This window comes from Colossoma macropomum, unplaced genomic scaffold (assembly GCF_904425465.1).
Source record: "Colossoma macropomum unplaced genomic scaffold, Colossoma_macropomum, whole genome shotgun sequence".
Classification (NCBI taxonomy): Eukaryota; Metazoa; Chordata; class Actinopteri; order Characiformes; family Serrasalmidae; genus Colossoma; species Colossoma macropomum.
Window position 1 is genome coordinate 24318679 of NW_023494796.1, and position 22576 is coordinate 24341254.

General features: G+C 38.5%; 1 protein-coding gene across 5 annotated transcripts in view; it reads left to right on the top strand.

Annotated features, from left to right (window-relative positions):
• The window catches only part of LOC118816662 (multiple PDZ domain protein), a 75097-nt gene that overhangs the window by 29174 nt on the left and 23347 nt on the right, over positions 1–22576 (top strand). For 3 of the 5 annotated variants that reach the window (XM_036583173.1, XM_036583176.1, XM_036583174.1), the window contains exons 14-26: positions 665–835; positions 1440–1613; positions 3275–3484; positions 4511–4621; positions 6976–7137; positions 10364–10708; positions 11713–11824; positions 12457–12655; positions 13376–13417; positions 16109–16204; positions 16800–16892; positions 17741–17918; positions 18578–18688. In XM_036583173.1, the coding sequence (XP_036439066.1) occupies positions 665–835; positions 1440–1613; positions 3275–3484; positions 4511–4621; positions 6976–7137; positions 10364–10708; positions 11713–11824; positions 12457–12655; positions 13376–13417; positions 16109–16204; positions 16800–16892; positions 17741–17918; positions 18578–18688 (2004 nt within the window). The remainder of the gene's footprint in view (positions 1–664; positions 836–1439; positions 1614–3274; positions 3485–4510; positions 4622–6975; positions 7138–10363; positions 10709–11712; positions 11825–12456; positions 12656–13375; positions 13418–16108; positions 16205–16799; positions 16893–17740; positions 17919–18577; positions 18689–22576) is intronic. The other 2 variants (XM_036583175.1, XM_036583177.1) reach the window with 2 other exon arrangements.

Genomic DNA, 22576 nt, shown 5'->3' on the forward strand with positions numbered 1-22576 from the left:
AATCAATTGCCTGTTGAGCCCTCATGCATACAATTCAAAAACGTTCTTCTACTCTTCTGCCTATTCAAATGGGAACTGTTCAAAATAATAATAAAATGTTACTTTTTTGGTCGTACCGTTGTAAACCTACCTGACAAAACCTGACAACCTAAAAAGACATGATTTTGCTGTTTTAATCATGACCAAAGTCATCTTCATTTTCATTGTTGTCGATGTGCATGTGTGAATGTAAGTATATGTGTGTATATTTATAGATCTCTGTTGTTTAGCAATCTAAGGACATTTGATATTAAAATCAAAAGGTATTAATCTAACCAAGTATGTCACTTATTTGCTGATAAGTTATTTAACCATTTCCAAGCCTCTCGTCAAGGCTGCCCAGTATTAATTGTAGTTATTATCCAATCCCTGGATGGCTTGGTTATGTTAAATCAGGTGTGCTGGTGGTGGAAATGAACAAATTTTAGCCTCCAAGATATCAACTAAGTTATTTTGAAACAAGAAATTATTGTCACATTTGAATGTATTTATGTTTATTTTCATCTATCAATGAGATATGGTCTTACTGCTGGCAAAATATACTTATTGCCAAGGTAAGTGGTTGTAAATAATGTGTGTAGGTGACTTTTACACAGTCCTGTATGTGTTTGTATATGTGCTATAGGTGAATGGTATATCTCTAAGAGGTGAGACTCATAAGGAGGTGGTGAGCATTCTGAAGGAGCTGCCCGTGTGTGTGTACATGGCTTGCTGTAGGCCTGCCCTCTTGCCCTCAAATGACAGCCAACCTGGCCAATCAGGACTGGAGGAGGTGCCTACAGAGTCCACAGAAAAGGTATGGCAAGCAATAATTGATCATGTTTATACAAATACCTGATCATGTTTGATGCTGGAAAATGGAGTTGGGGACCCCAATCTAAAACAGCCAAAATAGGACCAAAGATGTCTCAGGATTAGCACTGAATGTGCTAAAAGAACAAGGAGCCCTTAGTACATTTTTGTGTTTTGTATTATTCAAAGGCTTCTGAAAGCTGCTAAAAACTAGTCTGCATGTTGCAGCAATTCTTAATTGGTGCTTTAAATGAATTAATATTTCTTTTTTTAGTATTATTGCTTGCTTGTTTACTGTTGACTAAAAGCATGCTTGTCAAAGAGCTGTCAGATTTGCCCTCGTCTGGATTATGTCAGATTATGTTATGCAGGTGGACAGATATAATCCTAACCCCACTGCAGAGACGCTCAGACAGACAAAGGTGAACGGAGAAACGCTGTCACGCGACAGACTTTAGAGTTTTATTTCTGACACACAGGCTTTAAGGCCATGAAATCTGTTTCAGACTTTGTAGATATAAGAATAAATGTATTAGTTTGTTTTCACCTCTGGAGAATATATTAGTTCAGTGAAGACTTGACAGAGATTTTATGTTCTCTGCATCAAGGTCCTGGGTGATGTTGAGGACTTCCTTGCGTCAGACAAATCAGAGAAGAGGGTGAGAGATCATGTGACGGAGGAGGTGGCTGGAACCCCGTTGGCGATGTGGGAATCAGAGATTCAGGACATTGAGCTGGAGAAAGGAGAACGAGGGTTGGGCTTCAGTATCCTAGACTACCAGGTGAGAAGATGGACCGGTGGGCTAAGACTGCCAGATTTGAGGAGCAAATGTTTTCTGCCCAATGCATTCTTCCCAAAGAGCATGCATTTTATGTACAAAGCTGCCATGCTAACCTAAATGCACAGTTTACCCCCCATGTACACTCTTAAAAATATACGTTCAAAGGAAGTTTCTGGCTTAGATGGATGGTTCTTTACATTGTTTACAGGTTCCTTAAACTTTAAAAAGGTTCTTCACACATGCACATCTTATTTACGAAAATGTGTTTCCATAAACCATCTATTGAAATGTTCTTTAGGGGCCCATAAGTGTTTTTTCTGTGGAATTACTCCAAAGATTTCTTTTTGCCTTAATTTTTAAGAGTGTACATAGGAAAAGCAATGTTTCTCTCAGTCATACATATGCATTTGAGGGACAATTCTCTCCATTCTTAAAATCAGGTGCAAATTATCAATAATGTTTTAATGTTGATGGGAGATTTTTTTAACAATGGCAGCAGACATATCAACTAAATATACATCTGGCCCTCACTGTCCAGCTCAGGGTCAGGGATGGTCACAGACATGACTAACCTCAGCATACGTTATGTTATACCCACTAACCTCGTTGGAAATAAAACAAATCTGACCCTGTTAAAGTAACTAGGAATCTGAGAATAGAGGAGTGGATGTAGAAGTATTTTGGCATCTTGAAGGTTAAGGCTACCTTGGGGCGTAAAAGTATCAAGTGATGATAGGTAAGTGACATAAAGACCGGTGATAACAACTAGGGCTGAGTTCAGTACTTTTAATGTACTGACTGAATTACTAGTGCTACTAAATATTGAAAGACTGACATTTAGTACCAAATTTAAGTACCTAGAAAGTCAGTCTTAACAAACGGGTTCCAAATATCATGCTTGTTTTAATGTCTAAACTGCTGACTGGCTGTCTAAATTACACTCGGGATGCATGTAATTAACATCATCGCTTATTAATGCATTTTATAAGTTAGAAACAGTCAAAAAAGACAATAAAAAAACTGTCAGAAACTATGAATATGATAATTAAACATTCAATGTTTCAGACCTTGCATTGCACTAAAGGATTAAATAGGACTTATTATGCTGTGTTTGTAATGACACATGCATGTGTTAAGTGTTTTGTATGTACTCACAATATCCACAATATACTCAGAGATGCATATTGCGACATCAATTATCACATTAATGATAAAATATTGTCACATTGCCCACACCTACTCCAAGCCATCGAAATCAAACCTTATCAGACTCTCTCGACTCTTGAATCAGCAGCACAGACCCTTGCATGTTTACTGTTTGCTGCTCATCATACAGCAAAAAACTGAGTGTTGTTAGTTATTGCAGCCATGGACAGAGAAATAAATGTCTACGGCGGAAACTAAGGAGAGTAAGAACTCGTCTTGGTTTGTTAATGGGAGAGTTGAATACTGACGCAGGCTGATGATGAGAAAGTGTAAACAAAATCGTTCACCCCTAAATAACAGAACACTAATGAGGTAATAGAGAACCATTTTGGCCCCAGCCATAGAGCAATATTTGATTGATGCGCTGAATCGTTTCCAAAAGAATCGACTCGAATCATTATGAGCTCGGAGTTTTACACTTGTACTAATTTCCACGTCTCTTTGTTTGTATGCAGGACCCCATGGACCCAGATAAGACAGTAATAGTGATCCGGTCGTTGGTGCCGGAGGGTGTGGCAGAGCTGGATGGGCGATTGTTGCCAGGAGACCGGCTGATGTATGTAAACAACACCAACCTGGAGAGCGCCAGTCTGGAGGAGGCCGTGCAGGCGCTGAAGGGGGCCAACCTGGGCACAGTCCGCATTGGGGTGGCCAAGCCTCTTCCTGTAAGAAAACTGACATTTGTGACTAATAATAATAACAAAGTGCTTGTTTTTGTGTGTGCTTGTGAGTGTCTATTTCTGCATGTTTCTGTCTGCTAGTGAAGCCTGTGCTTCAGTAACCTGATTCCTCTACAGGTTCTTTAAATATTTCATGCTGTAGGCAAAGCCCTGCTTGTGTCTGAAGAAGTTTTTTAAAGCTGATAAAAATGTAACGTTTTTCAGTTGACTTTAGTTCTGTTTTATGAGGTTTTTATTCTGTATATTTTCTGTGGAAGATTTATATCTGGTATATTTGACAGCGGCTGGTTTATCTGTAGCTTTTCATCTCCTGAAGGCATGTATCGCTGCCGTATCGAATCATTCTGCATTGTGGGGAGTGCTGACACTTTTCTCTTTCTCTCTCTCTCTCTCTCTTTCTTTCTATCTGTCCTTCTCTCTCTTTCTCCCTCCCTTGATATTTCACTCTCTTTTTCTCTTTCTTTGCTTTCTCTCTCTTCCCCTCTCTTGCTATATCTCCCTCTCTTTCCCCCTATCATTCCCTCTCTGCCGTTTTTCTTTTCTCTTCCTCTCACGCCCCCCTTTCTGTCTCTTTCTCTCTCCCTCTTTCTCTCTCCCATGCACCGTTTTCTTGCTTTCTTGCTCTCTCACTCCTCTCCTCTCCTCCTCCCTTTTCTGATGTGTAGTTTATTGAAAGTCTTTCTATAACCACATTCACAGTAATGGAATTACATAACCGCTGAAGATGCAAATGATCATATGAGGTTTTGCAATAATCATTACCCAACAAATTATCTGCATGTAATGCATCCCAAAATTTCAAATCAAATTTAAAAAATCAGCTGTCAGTGATCATAATTAGAGTTAGCATCCTGCTAACACCCCTTGCACTACTAACTTGCTCAATCAAATTGTGGCTATTAATCGATTCACATCAAACCCAATCCAAAGCAGTTTAACCAGTTGGTTGCAACCGATTTTGTAACTGTCATCTTGAATGGTCTGTAGAGTTTCTCTGCACTGTCTTTACAGACTGAGGATGATGCTGCCTCTTCCTCCTCTATCTTCTCGGTTCTGGTGCAGAAGGAGAGAGATGAGGATGAGGAGGAGGAAGAAGTGATGTTCCGTGCTGAGCCAGCGCTGGTCAGTCAGTAATAAGACATGCTGCTACTCAAAAGAAAATACAAAACAAATGTTTTAATTTATGACTTATGGTCTCTGTAGCAAGTTACTAGTGCAAGGCACCAAATGCCAGGGAATGACAGCAAAAGACAAGTTTTGGATTTGTTTTAACCTTTAGTCTAGTCTAGAGTTATGACTGTCATGTTGCTGTACAAGATAATATGATCAATCACAATTAATTATTGTAATTGTTTGACGGCCCTAGTAGTTGCATAACTATACTTAAACAGTAGGGGTGGGAATCTTTAGGCACCTCGCGATTCGATTCGATTATGATTCAGAGGGCTGCGATGCGATTATAAAACAATTATCGATGCATCTTGATGCATCTTTTTTCTCTATACAGGATTTTTATCTTCCTACTGTCTGAGGACTTGGTAGTTTTAAAGCAAAGTATTTGTAATGATCTGTAATGTAAATGCATTATGGATCATTACAAATACCTTGCTTTAAATATCTAAAATATCTTTTATTAATAAATCAAATGGAAGTGATGTGGCAAGTGAACTAGAAGGCTCTCATTCAGAGACACTGCTGCCACTCATCTGCGATAAAATGCGCTGTTACCCTGAAATAAGATCCAGTGGTAATGGGGGTCCACGCTGCGCGTTACAGCCATCCTTCCCGTTTTCTTTAGTGATCTTATAACTTGGGTTTTGATCTCGTTGTAGAGAGTGGGGAGAGATTAAGACGAACATTTGGAGGACTTATTCGCATTTATAAGCAGCGCGGTTGGTTAAATCTGCAACGAGAGTTAAAAAAAAGTTGCGAAAATGAACTCGCTTCTCTTTCGAATTTTCCCGTTCCACCTTAAATGGTGCAGCAGTTACATTCGGCGCCTAAGGCAGAATTTAAGGTGAAACGGGAAAATTAGTGTGAGAAGCGAATGAGAAGCGACTTCAGCCTCATAAAACAGCCGGATGCTGAGACATTTTACAAGAAATTCTTCTAGTTTTGAAGAAAGGTTTTCTGGCGGAGTTGGAAGGAAAGCGGCTATAGCTAAAGCTTAAAGTAGAGCAAAGTAAATCTGCGCTCTCGTTTATATTTTTAGCCCATACTACGACATTAACACATACCGGACATTAAATGTTGCGGCTCCCAAGGTGGTTTGACTTTGTTGAAAAGCAAAATGTCTCTTCTTAACATTTGGGTTGTGACTCCTGATCTAACCTGGCTTTAATGCAGAGGGAGCCAGTCGGATTTCTCACTCATCCAGTTGTATTTTTGTTATGTGCCGTCACAGACTGTCCGGGCGCTGCACTTCCGCACTTCCAGTTCCGCCTTTTGCGTTCCGTCAACATTACGTTATAAATTAAACATTTAGAAAATCGATTTTTGACAATTGTGAATCGATTCAGAATCGTTCACGTCTGCATCGCGATGCATCTAAGAATCGAGTTTTTCCCGCACCCCTATTAAACAGTGTAGCAGAATGACAGCTGAAGGCAAGTTATAAATAGGTCTGCCATCTCTTCCATGAGCATCGTCTAGTGTTTTAGTCTGCTGTAGATGCCCTCTGATGATAATGTTATTGATATTACTGATATTGCAGGCTTGTGTTTTGCTCAAAAAAAGATACTTCAGATTCAATGTACAGTGATCACCATGGCAGCAGCTAGAAGTAACTTTAGTTTTTTCAAGAGAACCATCAATGAGACTTCATGGTGCTTAAAAGATGTATTAGAACAAAAAGACTACAGTCACAGAATCAGGCATTACAAATGAATGGTGTTAATAATTTATCATGTTTATGTATTAGCAACATAGAAACTTCGAGGCATAGTTGATACATAGTTAATCCATACATACATATATAGTGTGACATGACTTGTATTTAGTTTAAATTCCATATCACCCAGTTCGAGTCTAAAATTCTGCCTTTTTTATTTATTTTTCAATGTCAGTGTCAAAAACATAAAGGATGTTTTTGCTCTCTGCAAAACAACACTGAACACACAGCCATAGCTTTTCACCGGATTCAAATAAATAAATAAAACAATAAAATATCTCTTCCGATGCTTGTAAAAGGTGGTGTCAGCTGACAGTTTACTGATGACTGTGAATTCTGAGAATTAAAGTGAATAGAAACTTGAATGACAATAGAAAATCAGGCTTTAGACTAAAATTAAACCAAAATATAATTAATAATAGTAATTCAGCAGCAACCGTGCAAACTACTAATAATTTTTTGAAGTAACCGCAAAACTAGAACTGCTTGGCCTTCAGACCTTTTGAACTGTATGTTTATGGATGTATTGAACCTTGGAATAAATCCCACAGAATCAGATCTGATTAGCATGACTAACTGATTCCAGATCGACTCTAGTGATGTGGACTTGTCGGACGAGAAGGCATTCAATCGTCACTATGGCAACGAGGAAGACGACACATTTCAGGCGTCCATGATTGCCCTCCATGGTAGCACCTGCAGCGCTGATCTGACTTATCAGATGACCATGCAGGCCTCCACTCCTCAGGTATTCACAGCAAATCACACTGATTGGATGTACTATAACCACCAACTACATTTCACAGTGGTTCAATGTGAAGGCTAGAAGATACAGAAGGTCTCTGAATATTGTACTTATACCTCTAGCTTACTTTACAAACTTAGTTCACAAAAGTTCCTCTTACCATAAATGTAGCCAAGACATGTCGGGTGTCTGAAATGAAAGCTTGTACCACATCAATTAACACAGCATTAACTTTTGTGGTTGCTAACACTGAGTGACATACTGTTGTCTAGAAACATTGAGTACGTTACATAAATAAGCAGTAGTAGCAGCCATTGGCAAGCCAGTATTTTGTCTCTTATTTTGTCTGATTTTACAGATATAGAGTATAGTAGAAGTAGAGTAGAAGTACTAGACGATGTCGGAAACCACATAAATTAATCTGTTTTGAGATGACTTATTTCCACCCTTTGACTAGGAATAACCAAAGAAAATGCCCCCATAATTAGGAATTCCTACTTGAAAAGTTGGAAAGTATCAGTGTGAATGTGATGTCCTATCAACATGACTGTTCATACCATTAACAGTAATAAAGTACCATTTAACATACAGACCCACACTGTAAAACCTAATATGTTCGGTAAACTCGAGATGGTTTAAGGAAACCGATTGCAACTCTAGCCACTCAAGTTCAGATAACTCAGTTTCTTCCATTAAAAGCGAAACTATTTTTGACAAGAATGCCTGAAACAGTTTAACTTAATACTGTTTTGGACCATCTCGCCCAATACTGACAATACAGCCCAGAATGCAGAAGTGGTCTGAAGTGTTCAGAACCACACTCAGCAGATGGGGTCATGGCAGCTCAGCTTACTCAGCACTGATTTACAGTCAGCACTGACTGAAAGTAGACAAGCTCCCACAATTTAGAAAATAAATATGCACCCAAGGGAAGGTAGGCTGGGGAGAATGACTACACAGAGATGGTAGGTTAAACAAGGTGGAAAGACATGCCCACTATGCATGCTAACTAGAGCCAATAGGAATGATGCAAGTTTTACTCAAGGTTGCATTGACCAAGCTTTCATCAAGTAAAGCTGAGGAGTCTTAACAAACTAGACTAAACTGCAAGAGGTTGATTCAACTCAAAGATCCCATTTGAATGTCCAAAGTTCTCAAAAGTTACATGAAAAGCATGAGAAGTCCAAATCATTTGAATGTAAACGCAACCCTGTCTGTACCTACCTGTAAAGACAACTTAAATAAAAATAGTGAACATAAAACACTTGAATAAAGTTACATTAACTCAAAATATGCTAACAAATGATTTTTACTCAAAATGACTGAGTTACTATCTCAACAATTCGTTTTTGAATTGGTTTGAATGTGTCAGATTAAGTTACTCCAACTTTCTGTAGTATTTAAGTTGTGTTAACTTGGGCAGAATACTCTTTAGTCTGTAGGACTTCTGCAAATTAATTGATCTCAACTAACTTTACCTAAGTAACTAAGGATTATACAAGAAATAGTATGTGTTAACGGATTTGCATTAGTAAGTGTAACAGATGAGTAAAGTAAACCCAAAAAAATTAAGTGCAACTGTTACACTTTACAGTGCAGTAGTAGTTTGAGAAAGTCAGTACATCATGAACATTAATCACTCTAATGTAGCTTTAATGCTGCAACTGATGGAATTCTGAGCTCCTACTTCCCAGCATAAGCTTATATTACTTGTTAGCCACATAGTTACAATGCAGAACCAAAGAACCAAACTTCAGACACCAAACATACCTTGTCTGAAGGACTGTATTTGGTTAAAATTGTGTAGTTTTGGGCAGAAGGCAGGACACACCCTAGACAGGTCGCCAGTCCATCGCAGGGCAGACAGACAGACATACACAGTCACACACACACACACACACACCTAGGGGCAATTTTAGCATGCCCAATCAGCCTGACTGCATGTTTTTGGACTGTGGGAGGAAACCGGAGTACCCAGAGGAAACCCACGCAGACACCTAGGTGTGTGTGAGTGTGTATGTCTGTCTGTCTGCCCTGCGATGGACTGGCAACCTGTCCAGGGTGTGTCCTGCCTTCCGCCCAATGACAGCTGGGATAGGCTCCAGCACCCCACCGCGACCCAGAAGGATAAGCGGTTTAGATGATGTATGTATGTATGTATTTATGTGTAGTTTTGATCTTTTGCCCAACAGTTCCTTTTAAATCTGCCAATGTACCCACGTGCAAGATGTGTACGTGTATGTTTGTTGCATATTTAAATGCGTTTTATGAACTACCACTATGCACTTAATTTTTCTGTCGAACTTCAGAACAGAAATGAGAGAAACTGCTAATTTTGCTCATTTGGTTTTCAGTGTCTGCGATTTTGCAATAGTAGGCTGTCCATTCATCCTGTAGAGTCACAGCCTGATAATGCTGTGCCTTCCACTTGGTCCCCTGTAGTGCAGTTCAGCCTGTCTATCAGCAACCCCCCCCAAACCTTTCTATAAATTAGCTTTCTCCCACCCAAACAACTCTAATGCCCCACTGAGTGTCATTAGCTAAAGTAGCCCATTCCCACCGCCCATTCAGAGGAAACACTTCAACTTGCTGTTTCGTCTCCTGTATAATGGCTCTCTTTGCTGTCATTTGGGGCTGTATTGCAGCAAGGCCCATCAGCTCTGATTTTATTTGAGTTTTTATTGGTCCTAGCGGGTGCTGTTGCTGTTTGGATTCAGCGCAGGGCCTCTACTGAATCATTTAGAGAGATGGAGCCTTGTTATAGCAGTCTGAAGACCAACCACAGTCATGAATTGGGGAGTATGTGGTCTGTGTGATTATTATTGTCATTTATCCTCCATTGGTTTTGTGAACAAAGCTCACTAGATCATTGTTCTAAGAGCTGACCAGAATATTGTCTGGTCATATTTGTGGCCATAACATTTGTGATGTACTAGGGGTGGATAATGTGACAATGTTATCTTTATGATAAATTACAACACAATATGCTGCTCTAAAGATATCTTGGCTATCGTCAGTGGTTCTTGAACACTGAAGAGCTGCATCTATCATTGAAAAAGAGCAATTAGACTAACTAGTGCAAAAATATGTTTTATTTGTGTGTTGTGTCTGTTCCAGCGTGTTTGCAAGCCTCCGAAAAAAGAACCATTCTGATACATATTGTATTTCATGTAAATGCCACCTGTATGATGTAATATGAAGTAAATGTGGCAATGTTTGTCTTATCTAGAGAAACACTTGCCTGGACTCCTTCATGGAGTATCCCTTCCTGACGGCGTCCAGAATCGCAGATGATACCGAACCATTTTCTCCAGAGGAGGAAGTGGCCTCTCTGAGGCGTGAGGGAGGGTCATTAAGACTTGGCTCTGCCCACTCAGATCTGATCGTGGACCTCGGCTTAGAAGAAATGGAGACAGTGGATCCGTTGTTGTCCACGATTGGAATATCTAGAGCTAGCCCCACCTCCACTTCTAAAGAGGAGGAGCTTGTAAAGTTATTATATAAGGAGGCGGGGCCAGTCATGCCTGAGCTTCAAGTTCCTAAAAGCATTTACGTTGAGGATACTCAAGAGGAGGTAAAGAGTTCTATGTTATCTGGGAACATATGATCACTTGGATGTTTTCAGGAGGGAGAAGAAAAATTATAATGAAAGAATGAAATTTTTTATACGTTGGATATTGGTTGCTTAGTTATTTTGCACAGTATAGACTTGAAATACTGACCAAATATGGGGACAAAACAGGAGATCAACCCGCGTTTCAATAGTGTTTTTAACACGCTTTTGCTGACTTCACCTCACAATTTGGAATGTAGGACCTATATTGAACAAGTGGCCACTTACAAGACAAGGGAATGTGGGGATGGAGCTCTATAGGTTGCAAGCTTGTTAGCTAACTGTATAGACTTTGTAGTCCAGTCTGTTTGTTTAGAAGTTCCGTTGTAATGTACAGAGAAGGTAAATACATTGTGAACGTAAATGTATCACTTATATCTCTAACATTAATTGATCAGCATGTTGCTTGTAATAATTGCTTTCATGGACGTTTATGTGTTTCCTTCCCACTTTATAACTCAGATGATAAATTTGGCATAATGTGGCATTATAATTTGTATCCCTAAATAGCTAACTAGCAATGTAGTCAAGTTACATCAGCACACGTGGTGTTACACTATTAATTATTTCAAAGTATTTTATTTCTCCCACCAAATTTTTCCCATCATTTTCTGGGGGTTTGAGAAGGAATCCGGAGTGTCATCCAACAAACTCCTAATAAGCCAATACAGTATTGGAATGGCCTGTGGGGATTCCCCATGGAGAAATGACAGGGACATGTTAAAAGCAGTATTGGAACGGAGGGCAAATCTTCCCAGCGACCCAGGCATGCCTTTATTTTGAACCTCCGACCCTCTCTTATCCCGGCTCATCCCATTAGAAACTGTGGATAGGTACTGGTACTCTAGAGCCTTGCAGGTAGTTTTCACCTCTCTCCAGACTGTGTGCCCTTGCCTTGAGTGGTGACGCTTGTGTTTCTGGTGGTGTGATTTTATGTTTCTGTGCAAAACTGTGTCTCCTCGCAGGAAGGGGAATTCCCCGTGGTCAAAACTGCAGAAGAACTCGATCAAGCAGAAATGACTCCAGGGAGCAATTTCGAGAGGACCATCACTGTTGTCAAGGGCAACTCAAGTTTAGGTTTGTCATTTATCTGACAAAATATCACATATTGTACTACCTTGAGGTATAATTATTTAAAACTGTCGTATTTTATTATAAAATGGAAATATTTTTACTTGTATTTCCTTGTATGAAATTTGGTCTAATAGGTAGTTTAATATTATTTGCATATGATGAAGTAACACAGACAGTTATTTTGAAAGAAAAGAGAAAAAAGCATAGAACACATGATTCATAGCACACTAATATAAACCAGTATAATTAATTTTTACATGACCCTTTTCCAACCTTGCTTCATCTCAGAAATATACAGGCTGTTTTTGTTTCTGTGCCTTGAATGTAAGTGATTTATTATATCATAATAAATCATCAGGCTTATTATTCAGTAACTACAGGGACTTCAATGCAAACCGGTTGCGTTATAGAAGTCTGTAATAAAACTTGGCCTTGAAAGGGGTTGAGTACTGGGAAATTAGGACTACAGATGTGGTGATTTTCTAAAGTACTCCTTTAAAAAGTATACACCCATATTAAAAGTGTAAGTGTTGTATTTTTTTCAATTTATATTAATTGCGTTAGGGATACAACACAGATAATGCATGTTTTACATGCTGACACAGATTTATACTGATATGTTTCCTGTGTTACAGGTATGACCGTTAGTGCAGTGAAGGATGGTGTGGGTATGCTGATCCGAAGTATCATTCACGGAGGGTCTATCAGCAGAGACGGACGCTTAGGGGTTGGAGATCTAATATTGGCTATCAATGGAGAGCCAGCCGGGAACCTAACCAATGCACAGGCCCGGGCCATGCTGCGTAGACACTCACTCATTGGACCTGACATGGGGTAAGAGCGGGAGATGAACACACAACATGCAGATACATTTACATAAAAACACACACATGCTATGGATGATTTTAATGAAAGCTGAAGCAAACACAATCATGTCATTGCCTATTTGCACAGTATTTTGCTGTATTTTCTGCAATGTCATTATCATTTGCCCTAAGGATTTTGTGTTATTTTATGAGTAATAGAATATAATGTCCTTTGAGTGTGAGTATGACAGCAGTGACAGCAATTATAGGTTTTACAATTAGTACTGTACACATTTCTACTGTAAACAAAAATACTTGTATGAACTTAAAGTAATAATGTCACACAGGTCCATTATTTCAAATGAGTAAGGTCGGCATATAGAAACTTCAACATGAATTGCTACTGCAATTAATGTAAGTCAAACAACCGCCCTTGTTCTTGATTTTTGAGTGCAAGTTCTCTCTTGTTGTAACGGCAACATCTGTAAGGTAAGTCACCGTGGAATATTAGCCACATATACAAAAAAAACAGTCTGGCTTCATATCAAACCTTTTAAGCTTATCAGTGCCCAGTGGTGATACCACTAGATCCCACATGAACTTCAGATGGGAGAAACTTCCACTTGAACGGTTTCTGTGACTTTGCGAGAGGATTGGTTGAATTGGGGGCTAAGTGTAGTTGCTTGAGTGCTGCTAACTGAAATGCCTGTATCAGTAGCAGTGCGTAAACAAATCTCAACATTTCTAGATCTTCAGTTGCTCCAGAAGAGGAGCTCTGCCCCTTTTATATGTGAGTATCTCTAACTCGTACTCAGTGCGCCATCTTGATTCATTTGGGTTTGACTTGCACTGTCTGTTCCTTTCAGTTCATTCTTTCTGTGTGCACTTGCTCAAGTCTTGTTCATGCGGAGGATTATCCTTATATGTAGATCTATAGTTATACAAATCTTATTTTTATTATTTATAAGTATGTTATGCCAAATTCTAAGTGTTTGCCAAAAATGTTAATCGACAGTTTCAGGGAAGGTTAACAATTACTTTCCACTGGAAGTAGTAAATCTTTCAAAGCTACTGTACAGAAAAAAAACAACACTTAACACATAGCCAACCACTTTAAAACTATCTAATGAGAATCAACACATCAGTTACTTTACAGCAACCAATTGCCGGTGTTGTTCCAGATTTTTCTGCTTTTATAAAAGAAAAAAAAATGTTGCTGCCTGAAAAATCGATTTTTTATGGCTTTGCTCATGTCTTAACATGACCTTTACATTGATATTGAAAGGAAGATGACTGTTTAGAATAATTAGTCTCCTGAATTACTCATTATGGTCATGAACTATGTGCATTAAAAATTGTATTGTACCAAGACAGTGAATAAAGATGAGGCAAAGTTAAAGCAACCAAATTACCGCTTTATTTTAACTATCTAGGGCTGATAAAAGGCTACTGAATCAAAAATGCACTCAAATAGGTGTTTTCCCCATATTCAGAACAGTTCAGAGAGGGTCATGGTTATCAAATGTTGCTTAACGCGTGTGGCTGTAACATATGTCATTGAGTGATCAGATTTAAATCTGTTTTAAGTGCATGTGGATACTGGAACAACCTAATGTGAAAGACTGCTTTGGTTTTCGTGTGTGTGTTATAAAAAAAACTTTTTTTTTTTTTTTGCTGTACGCTTTGGCATCAAAACTTTGTCGCTCCCCGTGACACAAAAAGAAACTATCCTAGGTGTAGTGATGTGCAACTGTAACATAATGAAATAAAGGAAAAAATTGTATTTGACTATAATTTTCTCCTAATCTATCAATTCTACACAGTTGCTTATCATCCCAGCCCTAATGTAGCGCTGCTAGAGTGTGTGCCCAAGTTAGCATTTACATGATAAAGGACAGTTTACTGTATATTACTAATAAGGATGCACTGATATGGAAATAATGGGCTGATGCCGATATCTAATGTTTTCCATGTAGATGCTATCTGCCCATGCTAATACATAAACAGTTGAGACCTGCCTGGATTCACATTATAGACAAATATGAATTTTTTTTGTATTTGTATTTGTAGGATAACAAAGGCAGGGAAAAGTAAGTAAAATGTAGATATTTTAGTGTAGTAGCCTAGTAACACCTAAAAATTATATTTCCAGAATAAAATAAATACATTTTGAAATATTAGTTAAAGCTAACCATCTAACTAAAGCTGATATATGTTTTTTAAGCAATTATATGGCAAAACCAATACGATTCCAATATCATTGTGCATCCCTGCTTTCTGTATTTGGTTTTGTAAGTTGTATCATTTTTTATTTTTAAAGAACTTATTATTATTTCAGAAATTAGCAGTCATCCCCTTTAAACTCCTAATGTCCTAATGACATTAATTAACAATAAGTAAAAAAAAAACAATAAGCTTGTATAAAATGGGCATTACTATTGGATAAATAGAGGTACTTAGCAACTCTCCAGTGCTAATGGTGATCTGATCTTCAAAATAAAAGTTCCATTGTGTTAAATCTACTGCTCATATTTGGCTAATTCCTCCATGTGCCAAAAAAACACACTTGCCATACTCTAACCGGTGAAATCTCACTAACATTCTTACGTCACTAACATGCAGTGTCCTCATTACTGTCTTATTACTGTCATAATACTGTTTATCACTCAGTAACATCCCTGCTGACTCTCATAATCCGTGTAGTGTCTAGGTCAAGGCATAAGAATCTGAATCATTGCTGTTTAACTCACTGTTTGATCAGCTCTGATTCAGTCTGCTTGCCTTGACTACTGTGTTTGCATGCTGAACTGAACCGTTCGGATGAGATTTGATTCACTTCCATTAGATCTGTCATCTTCACTTATAATGAAAAGATTCAGAAACTTTTAATTTGAATGCTGAACCAAGTCCTCTTATCAAAGTGGCTCTCTCCACCAACAAATTCACAATCAAGATACTCAAACTTAGGCAATGTTTGCTGAAATTGGGCATGATATCAAATTTTGCTTGAGAAAAGCATTTCTAGCTATTTGGAACAGGCATTTGTTAAGATGGACAGAAAACATCTGATTTTTGCAGTGGTGTTGCAAGGTATTGCAAGACTTTATTAGCAATTTCACCTTGGGCTGTGATAGGCAGAAAACATTATATTGGAACTCATTAAATCTAGGCCTGCTCTCCAGAAAAACAACCAGGTCCCTGAATACTAATTAGTTTACAAGCTTAGAATTTCATCTCCGATACACTGTCTGTTCATATTCGCCCTGTGTCAGCGAGAGTTAATGGAATGCTATAACAAGCTGTTCACTTTGTCTTTTAAATAATGGCAATGCCATTTCTGGAGGTATTTGGAACTGTTTGGAGTGCTTTTTTAACTTGATGATGACACATCTAATAGGTGGAGGAAATATGAAATGTAGTACCTTTAGCTCATTAGAGGTGTGTGCGTGTGCATTTTTGTGTGCGTATGTGTGTTTTACAGTATCACCTATGTACCAGCGGAGTATTTAGAGGAATACAGAGCTAGTAAGCAAGCAAAGGAAGACATCTTTGCCATGGACGCGTCTAGTACCCAGAGGTAAAGGCATACACATTGTTAGAGCTTTGCTCAAGGACAGAGTACTAGTATAAGATGAAAATACATCAATTTTGGGAAAAAAATCAGTGGAATAGAATTTTCAGAAGAAGTGCAAAAGATATATATCTGGCAACTTTGTGAGAAAACCCTATCTTGTAGCTTCACCCTGCTGATGCAGTTGGAACACCTTCCCTCTGTTACAGACTGTAGCCCATTTATTCATGTACGGTTTGTGTTAGCCATCCTCTAGTCCTTCATCAGTGCTCAGTTTCTGACCACAGAACCACTCTTAGCTGGATGTTTTTGGGTGGATGACATAAATATCAGTCTAGAAGTCAGACTGACATATGTAAACACTGAGGGCCCTAATAAAAATAGCTGCTGTAGAAGCAGCAGCTAATGGGGTTCCCGATAAAGAAGGTTAAAAAAAGAATGGCCATTGACGAATGGTGTATAAAGAGGTTGACAGATACCTATAGGGTAGCTTGCGCTCATAAAGTGGCCAGTGACAGGGGTTTCATCTAAAGTGGACAGTGGACAACAAATTTAAACATGAAAGAGATGAATGTGTGTTATATATATTTGTGTGGGGCAGGTGTGTAGCAGAGCTTCCTGAGAGGGAGGATGGAGAAGGAGAAGAGAGTGAACTACAGACAGCAGCTTTCAGCAACTGGAACCAACCTAGAAAGTGAGTACACACAAACATATACACACTCACTTATACACTCACTGGCCATTGTATTACAGACACCTACCCTCTACTTCCACTCACTCACCACATTATTAGAAACACCTACCTTGTCAGTCCACTATATAGGTGCACAATTAAAGACTGCAGCCCATCTGTTTCTACACAGGTTGTCCGCTTCCCTCTAACCCATTCATCACTGATCAGTTTCTGGCCACAGGGCCACTGTTGACCAGATATTATTTGGGTGGTGAACCATTCTCAGCACAGCAGTTACATGGTAGTGGCCAGGTTGTGTGTCATGTCACATGACTGAGAGTCACTGATAGGTTGTGAGTGATCCGGCACCCAAAACAGTTCTTCCAAGAGCGGCTCAGTGGTCAGAAATGGGCCATTATTGGAGGACTTTTTATATGGCTATTGAATGTATATCAAAGTGGAATTCCACTGATTCTGTAAAAATTCTGCATAATTGACTCGTTAAGATGTAAACAAAGTCATCCATCTGAAGATCTCCTACAGAGTAGATTTGTTTACAGTGGTGGTCTTAGGAAGAGTCTTAAGACCTTAATGACTCTGAAACCCTCCTTTACAAAACATTATTACATGAAATGGTTATGAGTACATTATCCAATACCAGAGACATTGTTCTAACATAGTTTTCTACAATAAACCATTTTACATTAAACCACTCTGAATGACTTTGTTTACATTTCAAACAATGAGCTGTGCAGAAACTTCCCCTTAAGAGCACAGCAGAATCGAAAACGATACTTTCCAGGTAGTATATTATTCAAACTATGAGAAAACAATAAAAAACTGTAATATGTTTATATTTATATCTCTAGGGTGGAGCTCTACAGGGAAGCAGGAAAATCTTTAGGCATTAGCATTGTGGGTGGACGGGGCATGGGCAGCCGCCTCAGCAATGGCGAAGTAATGCGGGGAATCTTCATCAAACATATCCTGGAAGACAGTCCTGCAGGACGCAATGGAACTCTGAAAACTGGAGACAGAATCGTACAGGTACACACATGCACAGGGGTAGACACAATATTTTTGCACTGGCCACCAATACCAATTTTTGACCAGGTTTATAGAAACATGTTTATTGTATATACTGCATTTACAACAGTACCTAAACCAGACAGATTTTTTGCACTATGCTTGTGTTGAAAACTGCAGTTGTGCTTTTAAATTTTGTGTTTACTTAATGAGTTACGGTAAAGAATGAAACTGTCTGCCATGCTTGACAGAGCATCACATTGTTCTCAAAATCAAACTCCATCCACACAAATTCTTCTTCCACTCGATTTGATTTTTAATTAACCACACTGCCACTTGCAGTAAAGCCATGTTTTATTAACCCACCCAGTTCTAGAAACAAGTTGTCACTTGCTCTCACATTAACTGTTGCTGTTGTAACATAGAAGTTACTCTTGCCTAATTTTGCCAAATCCAAACAGGCTCTGGATCTCACACGTGTCAGGTGAAACAGTGGTTTTATTTTTATCATATGTGATGTGTGTGAAAATCTACAATGTTGTGGCCAAAGGCACCTGGTAATAGATAGTGTCGGCCACTGCACACGCATCACCTTCCTGAAAACAGACATCTTCTACGAATTTGAGACATAGAATAAAATAACTGTCATGTACGTGCTTGTGTGTTTATGTATGTTTCAGGTGGATGGTGTGGATCTAAGAGATGCCAGTCATGAGGAAGCTGTAGAGGCCATCCGTAAAGCTGGGAACCCTGTAGTGTTCCTGGTGCAGAGCATCATCAACAGGCCCAGGGTCAGTAAACAACACTGCTTAGTAGAGGCGGTGCATATGTGCCATTTACATACATTAATCCAAAATCAGTTCTTCCACTGAGCTCTCAGAATACACTCTTAGGTATACATATCTTAGGATACACTCTATGTATTCTGAGATATTGCTTAGTTTACTGTTTTCTCTGCTCTAATACGCTTAAAACCCAGTCGATCATCATCATAACACAGCTGTGTTAGAGTGGGAAAGAAAACAATGCAGAGCCAAGACACTTCAAAAGTTTCAAAACCCTACCTTAATTACACATAACCAGAGTACAAACATGTTCTGCCCTTGGACTAAGACTCTGAAACTGCTCACTTGCAGTCATGATGACTGGAGAGACCAACCAGTTATTTTTGGTTGGTTTACTATTTCAGACACTCTTGGCATTGAGGACATCCCTGCACAGTAACATCAATTATTGCAAATTTTAATTAATAAATAAGCAGAAAGTCTAAGATGTACATTAATCATACAAAATATACAGTAAGCAGTATATTCATATGCAGTAATGAAGTCATAGTCATTCTTCAGCTCACAGCTCAGCAGCTTCACACATACTGAATAAATAAATGTGATCAACGAGAGGTATTTGCCATATATACGAGTATGAACAATAAAAACAACTCATCATTAGGTTTAAAAATAGCCTGAGCCAAATAATGAGTCTTTGTTTAATATTATTATAATAGTTACAACTGACATTTCAAAATTGATGCAGCAGAATAGCCGCCTCCAGATCAATTCACTTTTACACCCTTGTGAAGTAAAAGTCTTTTGTCCAGAGGGAATGTCATGACCCCTAATTCGCTTATTCCACTAATGGACAAAGTTTGAGGGTCTTCCAAGCGTGGAGTGATCTAATGCCAGATAAACTAGGTGGTGTCGATGATTAAAATATGTTACACTGGAAGCACCTATCTCAGCCATCTCAGAAAGTCCTAAGAAATGTGTATTCAGCAAAATCTCAACCCATGATGATGTCATGGAGCAGCTTGAGATTCTGTGGCCATTTGGAACTTGTACTCTGGTTATGGAAAATGTATAGTAGTATATAAATAATGCAAGTTGATCATTCATGGTTAACATCTACACGAGATGCGCTTGGCATGGCAATGTCTCGCTTCTTTTGCCTCCTCTACAGTACTTTCTCCTGCCTGCTGCTGCATGTTGTAGGGATGGGCATTAGGGGCTTAACAACTATTTAATGCTAGTTACTCAAAATTAACTAGGAAGGAAAATAATTTGATGCCCATTCCTACTGTCACCTCTCTCTGAATCTCAGCTCATAACGCCATTACTCCATCTTCCCTGTAACATATTCTGCATGTTCGCCCTCTACCTCTCTCTCTCTTTCTCTCTCTCTCTCTTTTTTCGTGCATTCTCTCAGCCTTACTCTGTGCAAAGTCCTCCTTCATCTCCACGTGTAGAGAAACACGATGCTGCTCTTGAGCGCTTCCTGTGCCAGGTAATTTCAGTTCCGCTCTCTCAGCTCTCACCGCTTATCTCTCCTCGCAGACCCTTCCACCTCTCCACTCGTTCATCTGCATCTCTCATTCATCTCCGCTCCACTAAAGTGCTCTAAAAATGAGCCAACAAATTACTCCCGAGTGACTCCAGCAGCGAGAGAAGCAGAAAATCAAACCGTGGATTTAAACAAGTAGAACCCCTTAAAGAAGAGTGCTCCATCAGCTCTCTTAATGTCTCCCTTTTAAATTAAATGCTATATTACACTAGCATTTAAGACTTCAGAATCACGTCATATTAATAGTTGTTATTTCAAAGGGCCCAAACAAAGTTCCATGGTTTTACATAAACATTGTTAAAGTTTCACAGTGTTTTGTTTGTTCCCCATTCCATACAGTCGGTGTATGGAAACTAAACTGCAGAAACAGTCCATTTTGAAATCATTGTTTCTGTGATGTCATGAGAACCAACTCATCTACATATAGCCACCAATTCAGCCTACAGCAGTTTAGCCCCGCCCACACACGCTGATGTTATTATAAGGAGCGTTTCAGCTCTGAGTGCTTTTTGAATGAGGCCAAAGACTGGGCAGCCAGTAACCAAAGCTCATTTACATAGATCGGTCTTAAAGGCACAGTAATTCAAAAGGATACAGTGAAGTTGGAAAATGGTCATGTAAACACGAATTATGACCATTTTTTTACATAATAACACACCAGTGATATAAGTAGACCTCAATGAAAAAAAAAAAACACAAGAAAAGTATATGATATTGCCCTTTTAACAAGATAATAATAGCATTGTCAATAGTATCCTGTATGATGTAAATTGTAATATTATAAACTGAACACCAGAAAGTAATTTCAAATTTACGTTTTTTATACATTTTTAACCAAGAAGTTACAAATGGTCAGTAATCTACTGCAATGATCTATTTGTCTATTTATAGTTACAATTTCTTGTCAACTTTTCCACCCCCAAGATTTGGGCTATTCTGGATATCTATTCTGGAATTTAACAGTATTCTCAATGCTAAAGAACTTTCTCAGTCATTATGGAAGCATCTGCAGCTCTGTGCATCATTTTGGACATAATATTTCTCAACATTTTATACGTTTTGTAGTATTTAAAACATTGATTGAAAGAGAAGTGGTCCTGAGGTTTTGTTTTCATTTGTTTTCTGCTTCTGTGTTGAATGTGGGCACTTGTGGTGCAATTTGTTAATGCTGTAGGTCTGTATTAGTGTTGGAGATGCGTGTGTAGTAGTGCTTTAACACCTTGTGTTGTGCTTGTAGAAGCCTCCTGTTCCCTTTCTGCAGCTAAACAGCAGCAAGCCACCGCTCTTCTCTAACGCACCAGCCCGCTTTACACACACCTCACTGCAGGTTAGAGCAATCCTCAGTGTGTGTGTGATTGTGTGTATGTGTGTGTGTGTGTGTGTGTGTGTGTGTGTGTGTGTGTGAAATTCTGTTCTAGACTGATCTGTTGTGTACTTTCTTACGTGAATTCCGAAGTATATACAGTACCTTCCATTAAAAGCATTAGATTTCTTACAGCATTTTTAGCCTTAAGTGGTGAGTATTTTAAGCCCATTTTTAAGCAATTTGTTGGTTTTTCCTTAGTAGCTTCTTTAAATTTGTTAACAGTTATTCCTGGTTAACATTTAGTAGTTTGATAATATGTTTAATATACGATTAATTAATTTAGACTCATACACAATCAAAGCGTTAAGAAAAGTACAAAAAACAAACATCGTATCATGAAGTACAAAAAACAAGTATCGTAAAGAAAATTAGTTAGTGTTCACACAGTAGTAACACATTTGATCGCCGTGAAAACCATACCCCCTAGTGATTAAATTATAAAATGTATATTTTCAAATGAGATAAATTAGACCAATATACTTTTATATATAGTTACATTGTTATATTTAGATTTGTAGGCATTTATTTTATTTTATATGAACAATTATATTGTCTGTTGTGTTATTGAAATAAGACCTATTAGCAATTTTGAAAAATCTCCCAGCGCTATACATTTCTGAATGTTTATTATACGTTCATTTGGAAGGCCATTTCTGCCAGATATAGAAGTAAGTCACCTGTGTTTTTTCATTCTCTGTTTCTGGCACCACTGACTTATATCAAACATTTGACTTCTTATCTAAAAGCAATGACTTATTTTTACACATTAGTGAATTTTTATGTGAAAAGAGTGACTTATTTTCAAAAGTCAAAAAATGTGTGTAGTACTAGAAACAGAGATACTCTTCCAGTAGCTTCCATATATTTCTGTTCATAGAACGCAGTACTGTAAATCTCTATAGTATTACTATAGAAAATGCTGTGCAGTTTTAGCTACCCTTTGTGCTGTACCACCATGCTACGTCAACCCAACATT